Genomic DNA, 13555 nt, shown 5'->3' on the forward strand with positions numbered 1-13555 from the left:
TTGTGTCTTTATGTTCATTGCTATATCCCCAGGGCCTACCACAGGGTCTGGTCCAGAATAGGCCTCAGTAACTATGTGTTGAATGAATGAATAAATTTTGTCGAAAGCCTCTGAATGCAAGTGGCATCTCCCTGGGTTAGTGTTGACCGTTCTTGTGTCCCCAGAGGCAATTGTTGATGATTATCAACACTCATCCTAGGAATTGTTTCCTTTCTCTCTTAACTCCCTTTCTTCCTTCCCTTGGCCCCTAAGCCAGGGATGTCTGGAGGAAGTCTAGGCAAGTATGGCCTCCGGTAAGGTGCCAGGCACTTACCTCTCCAGTGGTGATGTGTGTTAGAGACCTGAATTGTATTAGCTTCTCAAAAGCAAAGGAGAAAACAGCGGAACGAAACCTGACACCTGTGCGCTGGCTTAAGACCCAGCAGGAGCACAGACTCAGTGACTTCAGGCACTCTAAGAAAAAGAGGGCAAAGCAGAGTCCCACCCCATAGGCAATATTCCTTGACCGCTCTTCAGAATATTCCAGGATCTTTGGTATAAACAGCATCTAGAAGGAAACAGGAGTTTGGATTAGTCAGTGCTCCAGTTTTCTTCTTGCATGCAGTTTAAGCTGGATGGTCAAAGTGCCCTACACTCTACTGGCTAACTAGTGAGCATGTGACCCCAGCTGGGATAATGAGACTTACTCTCTGAAATCAGAATCTTAGGCTGACAGGGTGCCTGGGTGGCTCAGTCAGTTAAGCATCTGCCTTTGGATCAGGTCATGATCCCAGGGTCTTGGGATCCAGCCCCATGTCAGACACTGTACTCAGCCAAAAGTCTGTTTCTCCCTCTCCCTCTGCCCCTCCCCCTTCTCATGTGTTTTCTCTCTCTGTCTTAAAGAGAAAGAAAGAAGTAAAGGAAGGAAGGAAGGAAGGAAGGAAGGAAGGAAGGAAGGAAGGAAGGGAGAGAGAGAGAGAAAGAAAGAAAGAAAGAAAGAAAGGAAGAAAGAAAGAAAGAAAGTAAGAAAGAAAGAAAGAAAGAAAGAAAGAAAGAAAGAAAGAAAGAAAGAAAAAGAAAGGGAGAAATTAAAACCAAAAAAAAGAACCTTAGGCTGAGGACCTAGAAGATGGGAAATAAAGTTGATTCATCTCAATCATGGTACATGGAAGCCACTAGTTTCTGCCTTCTACACTCCCATAGCTGTCCAGCCATTTCTCGAAGCAGCGGGCTTGTACTGAGCCAGGCTATGTTCTAAGTGCTTTATATATCTATCTCATTTAAGTTCACGCTGAGAGGTAGGTAATGTTATGCGATCCATTCTGATCATGAGGGTTTCCAGGAGGTCCATCATAAAGAGTGTGATGGGGTTCCCTGAAGAAACTAAGGCACAGGGATGCTAAACAAATTGCCCAAAGTCATCCAGAAGTTAAGGGCCACGGCTTGAACCGAAGCAATGGTTGCAGAACTCACACTCTTAACTACTACTAGCTCTACTACCTCTAAATGTTGTCTTCTTCTGTGTAGCAACTGAGACAAGTAATTCCCAACTCCAGGTATGGACTTGAATGTACTAATCTCTAAAGCCTGGAGCCCCCCAAACCTCACGAAGCCAGCCACTTACTGGCCCTAGCACACTCATGACAGAGAAGAGGCAACCCAGAAATATATCAAAAAGAGCTCTTGTTCTTTGAAATCTCATCATCACTCGAAGCACTGAAGCTTTTTCAATCCCGTGCCTTGAGACTTCTTCTTCCCAAAGGAGGCAGAGCCTTCAAAAGAGGAAAATTGAGTCAAGTGAAATCTCTTTGCATAGAGTATTTCAAGTAAATCCCAGATATATCATTTCATTTACAAATGCTTCCGTATGTATCTCTTTCAGATAAGGCCTTTTAAAAAACTACAGTGACATACAACGGTTATCAATTAATTGCTATTAATTATTAATAACTAGTAATCATATATTAATATAATATAACACATTAATTATATATTAATAAAATTCCTTGATGGTAATTAATACCTGGTCTGTATTCAAATTTCTCTAATTATGTCAAAAACATGTTTTTATAATCAGTTGGCCAAACTCAAAATCCAAACGAGGTCCTTATATTGCATTTCAGTGATGAATCTGATAGGCTTCTTGCATCTCTTTTTAACCTGTAACAGCTTCTCCTTCTCTGCATTTTCTGCTGTTTGTTTGTTGAAGAAACTGGGTCATTTATTCCATAGAATTCCCCTTATTCTGGATTTGACTGATTGCATCCTAGTGGTGTTGTCTAACACAACCTTTTGTGCCTTATATTTTCTATTAAACTCATAGCTAGATCTAGAGGTGTAATGAAATTCAGAATTCAGGTCACTGGCAAAAATATTTAATAGGTGATATAGTATACTTCTTTTGCAATGTGTGGTGTTCCTCTATTAGTAATGTTCAGGGTGTCAGTGGGTTAAGATGTATTAGCCTGACTCATTCACTGCCATTCATTCATCATCATTGATGACATTCCATCCACTTCCATTAGGGCTGGTAAAACAGTGATTTCTAATTCTAGCACTCCTTCTGTACTTAACAGTTTGAATTTTTCTTTTTTTTTTAACAGTTTGAATTTTTCCATAAAAAAATAATTTTCAGGGCACCTGGTAGCTCAGTCAGTTAAGCATCTGACTCCTGATCTCAGCTTAGGTCTTGATCCCAGGGTCTTGATCCCTGTGCTAGGCTCCACGCTAGGTTAGGCTCAATGCCTATTTTTATTTTTTTATTTTTATTTTTAAAGATTTTATTTATTTATTCATGATAGACATAGAGAGAGAGGCAGAGACACAGGCAGAGGGAGAAGCAGGCCCCATGCAGGGAGCCCAACGTGAGACCCGATTCTGGGACTCCAGGATCGCGCCCTGGGCTGAAGGCAGGCGCTAAACTGCTGAGCCACCCAGGGTTCCCCTCAATGCCTACTTTTAAAAAATAAATAAAAAAGATAACTTTCCCTCATCAACTATTTTGTTACCCTGAATAATGATACCTTGCTTTTATACACAAATTAAGATTCATAAAACCTAAAACTCTGACCTCCAAAAAGTTCCTACAATTATTTCAAAGTCCCCCAAAGGGTGCCCCCAATGTTGGATCACTTAATTAAAAGTGTCCCCTTATTTTGCCAATTCGAGCTAAAGATGCCTAGGCTATTCATATTATATCCGCAAAACAGGGACACTGAAAACATTTCTTCGGGGAAAAAATTGAAAAAAAAAAGCATCAAAGAAGTTATCATGACAGCAATTAAGAATTTTGTCAACTCTCTTATCCTTCTTTTTAATTTTATATTATGTTCGATGCAGGAGCAGGTAACTGAAAATTATCGTTGTGGTGCTTCTGGCTTCCAGGGCCTTAATCTGGCTCTGGATGCTTCCTGCACATCCATGATCCAATCTGTCAGCTGCAGTCACCATGTTGGCATGTGCCCTTTTACTTCCTGGCTCCTGCTCCACAATGTTTGGTTCCACTGTCTGGAAAGCAATTACCACTGTCCATGATGAGAACACCAAGGACTAAACCAAGGGACTCCAGGACTTCCTGTAGCTTCCACTCCTTATGGAGCAGGAGCATGGCGGGCCACTGTTTGTGCCCAGGGCCCAAGAGCAGCTCTGCTTGTGCATGTTCTCAAACGGCTCTGTCAGCTTCTGGTTCTCATCTTCTGCCGCCAAGTCTCTCATGGCAGCCAGTTCTAGCCCTTTCTGCTCTTTACTCCTGCAGCCGTGGACACTCATGCCCAGCCTAAAGTCAGAAAGGAACAAATACCACGAGAATTTTCCTGTCCTACATTCCCTAACCTGCCATCAAAACCCCAGGCTCCCTCTTCCTTCTTGAGTTATAAAACAACTGCCCCATCCCATACTCATCAGTGTGGGCCAGATAACTTGTGGGGATGGAGGAGGGGGTGGTCTGGGCCTTAGGTCAATAAAGCAGAAATGTCCCCATGACACCTGTATGTGTTAGAGGATTGTATTGCTTATGGGTAATATTATTTGGGCCAAACTATGGGGCCACCTCTCCTTGTTCCAGCTCTATCTCCACATATGGCCCAATACACAGAGACAAAAAGCTCTAGGGTTGGTTCAACTTTGACTCAGTAAGTTCATGTGTCCTGTAGCCTACCCTCAGCTCTCCTAGCAACCATATCCATTTCTGGCCATGATTACCAGGTTCAAAAGACTTGCCTTCACACTTTGCCTCCAAAAAGTTCATTAGCTATATAACTCTGGGAACTACATTTTACTTCTCTCAGTCCTCAGTCTCTTCATGTGTAAAGCAGGGGAAAAGCATGTGCCCTATTTCCTTGTGATGGTCAAAGGAGGCGACGGATGGGGAAATGCTCTGTGACTATAGACCAAAATGAAAACTACGGAGAATTATGATAGTCATACTGAAGATGATGGTGCTGATAATGGTGATTCTGCTGCTGGGCTGATGACAGTGGTAGTGAGGAGGACGGCTGGCAGCTTGTCAACAAATCATCCGGGAAGTAACAGCAGTTTTTCTGAAGAGCTAGGGAAGATGTACCCCAGAACTCTGCTTGCTCAATGGGGAACACAGAGAAAGAAGCCTTCTAAAGGGGTGAACACACAGATCATTGTTTTTTTTTTTTCAAATAAACATCCGAATGTGTTGTGACAGTAAAAGTATTGGTAGACAGACATACTGAGTCATAGAATAAAAATGGCAGAATTGGGATGACTGGTTAGCTCGGTGGTTGAACATCAGCCTTTGGCTCAGGTCGTGATCCCAGGGTCCTGGATCTAGTCCCACATGGGGCTCCCCACAGGGAACCTGCTTCTCCCTCTGCCTGTGTCTCTGCCTCTTTCTGTGTGACTCTCATGAATAAATAAATACAATCTTTTTAAAAATGGCAGAATCAGTGCACTCTAATAGACATAAATCAGGAAACCCTGTACTCACAATGGTCAGAGAAGAACAACCAAACACCTAACTGGTGCCTATTATGCACCAGGCATTTTCCCATGTGCTTTAAACTGAATTTATCCTCTCCTTTGATTCTTAAAACAATCCTGTGAGAGACCATGAGATCAATTTTATGATCCATTATTTTATACATAAGGACACAGGGTCTCTGTAAGGGTAAAGTGATTTGTCTGACATCATAGCTGCTAGTCAGTGAGATTCTGATCAATATCTGGCAGGGGTAGGTGCTCCTTGAAAACATTATTTTTTCCTTTTACTGAATAATTCTGAGAAACAGTGAGTCAAAATTGAACCAGTTTCTGTTTTCTCAGTGCCCTAAGTCCACTAATTTGCTTTGTAAACAAATCTGAGACCTGGCAATAGTACGCCACATTTCACAAACTTCCTTAACCAATGAATGCTCTTTTCAGGAAATGTCTTATGGGACTACCATTTTCTGGAAGACTTTTGGAAAATGCCATTCTCTACCTGGCATCTCATGAAGTAGCTAGAGGTAGGAACATGAATATAAGACATTTGAAATCACTCATTCATTTTACCCCCATTTAATCCCTGTGAGGAAACTTAATCACACAACTAGTTAGTGATGACTTAGGTAAATCTGATTAAAGACATGAATTCTTGCTCCAGACAAAAGTCTCTAGCCTAATATATAAAATATGTGTGCCATTTCGGGATGTTCATGAACTACAGTGAGGCTTCTTGGTACCAAAGAAGAGCCAATACTCTTTGTCTAAAGACGGGCGCTGCTTGCTACTCTTCAGCATCTCTGGTCACCTATCCTGCAAGACATGGCCTTTAACCAATCTGGTGGCTTACCCGATATGACTTTACCTTTTAGCATTTTTGTCTGAGGCATCATGTACTGACAGCTGGGGGATGGTGTTCTCATTCAAGCGTCTCCGTACACCCTGGATCATGAAGGGGGTGAGCCATGACATCGTGAGGTAGGAGAACAGGCCAGCATCATCCATGGGCTGTGGGGCAGGAAACCTAGCAGAGAAGTCACAGGTCATGTAGTTGTCATTATTTTTTTTTAAGATTTTGTTTATTTATTTGAGAGGGAGAGAGAGCATGTAAGAGAGAAAGCACAAGTGGGGGTAGGGAAAGAGGGAGAGAGAGAAGCAGACGCCCCACTGAGCGCACAGTCCAAGGATGTGAGGCTTAACCCCAGGACACCAGGATCATGACCTGAGCTGAAGGCAGATGCTTCACCGACTGAGCCACCCAGGTGCCCCTGTATATATTTTTGTATTATATGTATATATGCATTTATGTTTTTATATATAAAAATTTATATCTGTACATATGGATACATTGATATCAAATTATTAATAGTGATTGACAAAGGGATTAGAATTGGTAAAGGTACAGGAAAAGAAATTCTCACTGTTTCATTTTTTCTATATTTTGCTTATGTAATTTTTACAAAAACAGTAAGAATGGAATTAAGAGGAAATAAGGATGATAAGATCATATCCCTGGAAATGATTCACAAACATGAAATAATAACTGGATGGAGATGTTGTTGGCATTGTGTATAATATCTACTTTTTTTTCAAAGTTGCCTTTAATGCTATCTGTTTCAATCTGAAGAAAATTCAGTTAAAAAGGAGACTTGGGGAGAAAGACGAGAAGACAAAAATGCCAAACACACAGCATGTTTTTGTTTTGTTTTGGACAATGGGCTCTTCTTCATTCATACCCCTTCTCCGCCCCACTGCCTGCACACTGCCCCCGCAGCTGTGCATTTTGGACAGGGCTGGAGAGAGAAGGAACTGAAGGAAGGGTAGGGATCGGTACCAGGTATTGCCAGATATGAGAAACCATGAGTGATTGCAGAGAAAGGGCAAGAATCTTTGAGCAGGTACCGCTACGCTGAAGGCTGGACAGAAGCAGAATGTTTCTCTAGATGAGGCTGCCTAGGAGCACTAAGTACCCAGGTTCTTATTCTCTATGGAGATGAGGACAATCTAGTGGGAACAATGTGATGGGAGCTCAAGTTTTTTTAAAAATAGGAAAACAACTGCAGGCCATTGATAGATAAAATCTTAGCAAACATGTGAGAGAAAAGAGAGGATTGTAAATAGAAAACAGAGTCCTGGAGCTCCTGGGTGGCTCAGTGGTTGAGTGTCTGCCTTTGGCTCTGGCTGTGATCCCAGGGTTCAGGATCTAGTCACACATCGGGGTCCCCAATGCCTCTCCCTCTGTCTATGTCTCTGCTTCTCTTTCTTTGTGTTTCTTATGAATAAATAAATAAAATCTTTAAAACAAAACAAAACAAAAACAATGGAGTCCTGGTGACAAAACACTAAAGAATCAGCCTAGAAGAATATTAAGGTCTTGTCCATATACAATGAATAAATGAATATGTACATGATTCTGTGCAGGACCCTGAGAGCAAGGTTTTATAAGTCAGACATTTGGGGATGGTTATTTTCAGCTATGTATACTGGAAAAGGATACATTGAATTTCCTTAAAGTTTAAGGGTCACACCATTGGGCAATTGACCCTTTCAACAGCTCCCCATTTCTCTTAGAATAAAGACTAACATACCTAATGTGCCCTGTGGAGACTTGTGGCCCTCTTGTCTCATGCCACGCCCATTATCACACATGACTCCAGTGACACTGGCCTCTGCCATTCCTGAACATGTCATGTTGTGTTCTTCCCACCTCAAGGCCGGGTCTTTGCACATGCTATTCCCTCTGCCCTTTACTTTGGCCTACTAAAGTCTTGTTTATCCTCCAGGGCCCAGCTTACATACCAAGAAGCTACCAGTTGTCGCTGTTTCACTGTCTCTTTGCACCCCCACACTTTTTCATAATACATCTTCAAGCTGCTTGTAACCATGTTTGGTTAGGAGTTTACTTGCTTATTGTCTTTCTCCCCAGTGTGTGGTCTATGATGAGCAAGGATCACATCTGTCTTGCTTACCACTGTTCCCCTGAGGTCTATCTAGCACAGTGTCTGGCATATGTAGGTGCTCAATGAACCCTTGTTGGATGGATGGATGAATGAAGGAAGGAATGAATGAACAAGGGAGTGAATGAGCTGACTCTGCCTCCCTGATGTCCTTGGGCTGCTCTGGAGGTATGTGACTGTAGTGGGTGACATGACTGTGTGGAGACATGTGGATACATCTTTGAGAGGGATCTAGGTGTTCAGGACTGAGGAACATTGCCTTAATGGGTGCTGCCCCTCAGCTCCCCATCAGAACTCACTTTGGCTTGGGACGGAAGGGAATCATGGTTCTCCAGGCAGCATTGTATTTCTCCCAAGGGAGGACTGTCGCTGGTGCTTCAGGCTTCTTCACCTGCCGGCTCCACAAGCCATCTCCTACAGTATAAGTATTCTTGGGAAAGAAAAAATGAAAGAGCATCAGTTTTCCGACCTCATAAATACTATCTTGGAGGGTTAGACCAGCCACCCAAGGACAATGGATCTTCCCAAATCAAGCTTTATATATCCTGATTTCCTAGAGTCAGACAGAAAAAGACAAGCACTGTATGATCTCACTTATATGTGGAACCTAAACACAATGACAACAGTAAAGAAGTACTCAGGGAACAGATTAGTGGTTGCCAGATGTGGGGGTGGGGAGTGGGTGAAATGGGCAAAGGAGGTCAAAAGGTACAGACTTCCAGTTATGAAATAAGTGTCATGGGGCTGTAATTAATGCACAGCATGGCAACTATAGTTAATAACGCTGTGTTGTAGGCTTGAAAACTGCTAAGAGTTTATCTTAAAATTTCCCATCACAAGAAAAAGACTTATAACTATAAGAGGTGATGGATGTTATGTTGTAGTAACTCTTTCACACTTTACACAAATATTGAATCATTATGTGGTACAACCTGAAACTAACATGTTTTATGCCAATTATATCTCAATTAGAAAATAAACAAAAGAAAGGTTGCGGGGTAGGGAATAAGCAGTGGGCCAAGAGTCAGAACAACTGGGGCCCAGCCTTGGTTCTGCCTATGTTCACTGGGTGACTCTGGGCAGGCCACTCCACCTCCCCAGGTTCTTATCTATGATACACACTATAGACAAGAATAAAGGGAGCTACAGTTAGTCACCCACAGAATGAAAGACCAAGTCACCCTCTGAAGGTAAACCTACTAAAAAGAAATCAATAAGTAAGAAAGTAACCCCCAAACATTACATGCAACCCTTTTAGTAAAGCGGGAAACAACTAAAATTTTTAAAAATATTATCTAGAACTTCATATAGAATAAATAATACTACCTTAAAAGCATAGTAAGGGATTGATAAGAAAAGATTTAGGAAAGTAGTTACTTCAGGTAGGGAAGTTGGGGAGTGAATTGAGGGGAGGGCCAATAGCAAGGTTCGAGTTGTTAAGTTGGTGATGGGTTTAGAGGTGTTTATTGTACTATTATAAGTAAATACATAGATAAATAAGTAATAGATAATTGATCGATGATAGATAGACCGACTGTGAAGATGTGTCACGACCAGGGCATATGATACATCTAATTGTAGAAGCCCGGGATCCATTAAAAGAAATCAAGGTTGAATAATATGACACAAAATTTTCTGATCTAATTTGTAACCATTGAGAATACCCTGTCAATTTAGCTTCCTGGTATTTTGATGCAAAGGTGACCAACTTACGTAGCTAAGCCCTGAAACCATGTCATTGCTCATGTCCATGCCGAGATTCACGAGACCACCAGAAGATCTGGGTACCCAGTGCACCCTCTTCTTGGTCATTTTCAGCTGTCTTGCCAATCCTCCGTTTCCAAGAATCAGAGAATCTGAAAAGGCAGCAGTTTAGAGCAGCTTAGATTCAACCCTGAGCAGTCAGGAGAGAGGGATATTCTCCTGCAGGGAGTGTGCTGGGGTCATACAGAAGGGTAGGCCATGTCTAGGCTCCTGCTCTTCCCTCTGCTTGGAATGGGCTTGGCTCCCCCTTTCTAAATATTTACTCAGGCCTCTGATCAAGTTCACTCAGGGAAAACATCTCTAATCACTCAATGTCATCCCTATAACTTGGGCTAGGCCTGCTCATGATATCATGCTTCTTCTCTCATCCCAGTTTGTAATTATATATTCATGGAATCATTATTTGTTTAGAGTTCATTTCCTGCTCTAAATAGAGAGCCTCACAAGGACAAAAACATGTCTGTTTTGCTCACTATTGAATCGTTGGAGCTGGGGACAGTCCTAGGAGGATAAGAGGTGCTCAATAAATAAATGATAAATGAATGGATAAATACATGAAAGAAATTCAGTTTTGCCATTCTCTTAGTTTTCACAGACTCAGAGAGTAGAGCTGGACACAATTTAGGAAATTTAAAGAACCCAAGGTATTTTAAAAATATCTTAAAATGCTTTTCATTTTTGCCTCTTTGAATGTGACTCACGCCCAGAGCATCTGTGTCCCTGAGTCGGGAAAGGGGACAGTAATTAGGGATATTTCTGAAGGAATGGAAAAAGAGTATACAACAGGACCAGCACCATGGAATATGACCTGTGCCTCCCAGAGCCTTGAATGCAGAAAGGCCCTGGCTTGATTAAGAGCCTGCTATCACCATCTTGAAATTATTAATAATTTTTAACAAGGAGCCCACATTTTCATTTTGCACCGGGCCCCACAAATTATGTAGTCAGTCCTGGTGTTCAGATACGGCTCTTGATGTTCAAATATTGGATTGCGCTTCAAGCAAATAAACTTGCAGACGAACCAGTCTTCGGAGAAGATTCTCCAGATGACTTCATCCCATTCCTTTCCATCCCACTTCCTTTCAGCAAATCACAATCACAAGTGGTGGACTCGGTTTCTGAAATTCTGGTATAGAGAATGCAAGCCAGGGCATCAGGCTGCGAGCCTTACCAGCCACATGATGGTCAAAGTGAAAACGAAATAAGTCAGAGAAAGACAAATACTATATGATTTCACTCATGTGGAATTTAAGAAACAAAACAGATCAACTTAGGGGAAGGGAAGGAAAAATAAAATAAAATGAAAACAGAAGGAGGCAAAGGGTAAGAGACTCTTAATTCTAGGAAACAAACAGGGTCGCTGGGAGAGGGGAAGGGAGGGGATAACTGGGTGATGGGCGTTAAGGAGGGCACTTGATGTGATGAGCACTGGGTGTTATATGCAACTGATGAGTCATGGAATTCTACCTCTGAAATTAATTATACAGTATACGTTAATTAAATTGAATTTGAATAAAAATTTTTCTTAAAAAAAAGTGAATCTTTCAGGTATGCAGAAAAGAAGAAAGAGAGAGAATGTCACATACTATTTGTTTAAGACTCTGGGAAGAAACCAGGTTGTTGGCTGCCAGGAAGTAGTCTAGGACAGACACAATAGAGTAAAACTGGCATGACTCAATAGAAGTCCCTAGGGCTAGGACCATAGCGTACTGCAGTACAGTTTATTCACTACACAAAGGTTCCCAGCAGAGGTAATGGCAGGGGCAGAAAGTGGAGGCCAACAAATTCTAGATTACAAACTGTGTGTACCTGGCAAGCGGTTCCATCTCCTGTGTGCTGGCAGATGTCTAACTAACCTACTAATGCATTTGGTGACCGAGTGTAGTTCCAACATGAAGGCTGCTTGACATTTTGCTTTACTTTAATAAATAAGAGGAAAATGAGACATCAAAGATGTATGTTGGTTGGATCTTCACTCATTTGTTAATGACCTCAATAGTTTGCAAATACTGAAACAATACTTCCTCATTCCCTTGTGCTCTTCACAATGTAAGGGCTTCAGGCACCACATGCTTATAGATTTAACCTGCATTATTAGCATTTCCTGAATTTATTTCTTCTGCCTAGACAATCAACAAAATAATAATTTAAAAAAAGCCCCAGCTAATAAGCCTTTTTATTTCTTAAAAGATTTTATTCATTTATTCATGAGAGACACAGAGAGAGAGAGGCAGAGACATAGGCAGAGGGAGAAGCAGGCTCCATGCAGGGAGCCCGATGTGGGACTCGATCCCAGAACCCCAGGATCACCCCCTGAGCCGAAGGCAGATGCTTAACCGCTGAGCCACCCAGGCGTGTCTTATAAGTCTTTTAAATTTTTTTTCTTTTTTTCCTTTGCGGTGTAAATATTCCCACCATGGCTGATTTTAAGCTACCAACATGACCACTGAATATGAAGTTGGGAAGAGAGATAGTGCTACATCATTCTGTAGTAGTTCCACCATACAGATGCAATAGATATAAGTAGTTCCAAAACGTAAATAATTGTAACATGCAGTAAAATAATTAAAGTGATATATTTTGAAGATTACCTTCATCTTTGATATATTTAATGGCAAGTTTATATAATTTAATTTTAATAATGTTTGTGTTGAACAACTGGGCTCTCAGAATTCTTGAAACATGACAGTTCATTCTCCTGAACCAGTAGAAACAGGCTCCAGCAGACCAATGCAGATCCACCTGGAAACAGTGTCTTCCAAATCCTTCTCCCACCAGGGATATCTTTTTCCAATTCACCCCTAAGTTAATGCTGGCTGGGTCTGTGGGTTAGATTTCCTGGCTCCCTTGATGCAGAGGGGAACAAGAAATAGCTCAAAACTCTGCTGAGGGGGCTTAGTGGACTAACCACACTGCAAATAAATGAGAACCATAGAAAGGTCTTGAGAGCAGAGTATGGGGCCCGCAGAGGCCTGGAACACCACCAGGCTACAGGCAAGCAGAAACGCATTACGTGAAGGCCTATACCAGACCCTCCAAGGACAGCAGCGCTGGCAGTGACCAGGCACACAAAAGACATCATTTGGAAAAGCTAAGGAGCAGAGGACACTGTGCCCGGGACTTTGACTCTTCCTCTGCCAGGTGGCAGCTCTGAGACTGATCCTTTACTGAGGGTAACTTAAAGGAATGATTTAGATGACTGGATTTTTTTTTTAAAGATTTTATCTATTTATTCATGAGAGACACAGAGAGAGAGGCAGAGATGTCGGCAGAGGGAGAAGCAGGCTTCCTGTGGGGAGCCAATGTGGGACTCGATCCCAGGTCCCCGGGATCGCAACTGGAGCCAAAAGCAGACACTCAACCACTGAGCCACACAGGCATCCCCTAGATGACTGGATTATACAGAGTTTTAAATGTTTATACAAGAACATTTATCTTCTCTTCGTTAACCAGAAGATAGGGGAGGACGCCCATGTTCTTAGACACCAAATAAAGAAGTCAGATGATCTCTTGCCTTTCAGCTCGGGCTGATTTGCCAACCTAATTTATTTTGACACCCCTGCAGAGAGATGCAGTGAGGGTTTCAAAGGTGTGACCCTTGTTTATATGGCATTTGTCCAAGAAACTAACAACAGGGAAAAGCAAACCAAATGGAAATTAAGAAAATGCAAAAATGCATAATGTTTTCAGAACACGAATGGCGCATCTCATGATAACTGGAACCCAGCCACACATCAGCACAGGCCACCTTCCAAGCAATGAGGCCCACTTCTGCTTCCTTGACTGGCCAGGGGAATTCCCTCCTTGAGAAGTCCCCTGGCCTCCTAACTTCCTCTTGGGAAGAACCAGAGTGGAATTTTATTCACTCTGATTAGTGGCAAGACCATCACTGCGGTCAGGTTGAG

The 13555-nt window shown here is 42.1% G+C and overlaps 1 protein-coding gene across 1 annotated transcript in view; it reads right to left on the minus strand.

Moving 5' to 3' along the window:
* Positions 1 to 13555, minus strand: part of ABCC11 (ATP binding cassette subfamily C member 11) — a 70734-nt gene that overhangs the window by 49594 nt on the left and 7585 nt on the right. Inside the window, exons 2-6 of the mRNA XM_055331224.1 lie at positions 9600 to 9742; positions 8186 to 8316; positions 5795 to 5953; positions 1604 to 1751; positions 314 to 547 (exon numbers count right to left, since the gene is read on the minus strand). Coding sequence (XP_055187199.1) covers positions 314 to 547; positions 1604 to 1751; positions 5795 to 5953; positions 8186 to 8316; positions 9600 to 9698 — 771 coding nt within the window. The 5' untranslated portion in view covers positions 9699 to 9742. The remainder of the gene's footprint in view (positions 1 to 313; positions 548 to 1603; positions 1752 to 5794; positions 5954 to 8185; positions 8317 to 9599; positions 9743 to 13555) is intronic.

Source organism: Nyctereutes procyonoides, unplaced genomic scaffold (assembly GCF_905146905.1).
Source record: "Nyctereutes procyonoides isolate TBG_1078 unplaced genomic scaffold, NYPRO_anot_genome, whole genome shotgun sequence".
NCBI lineage: Eukaryota > Metazoa > Chordata > Mammalia > Carnivora > Canidae > Nyctereutes > Nyctereutes procyonoides.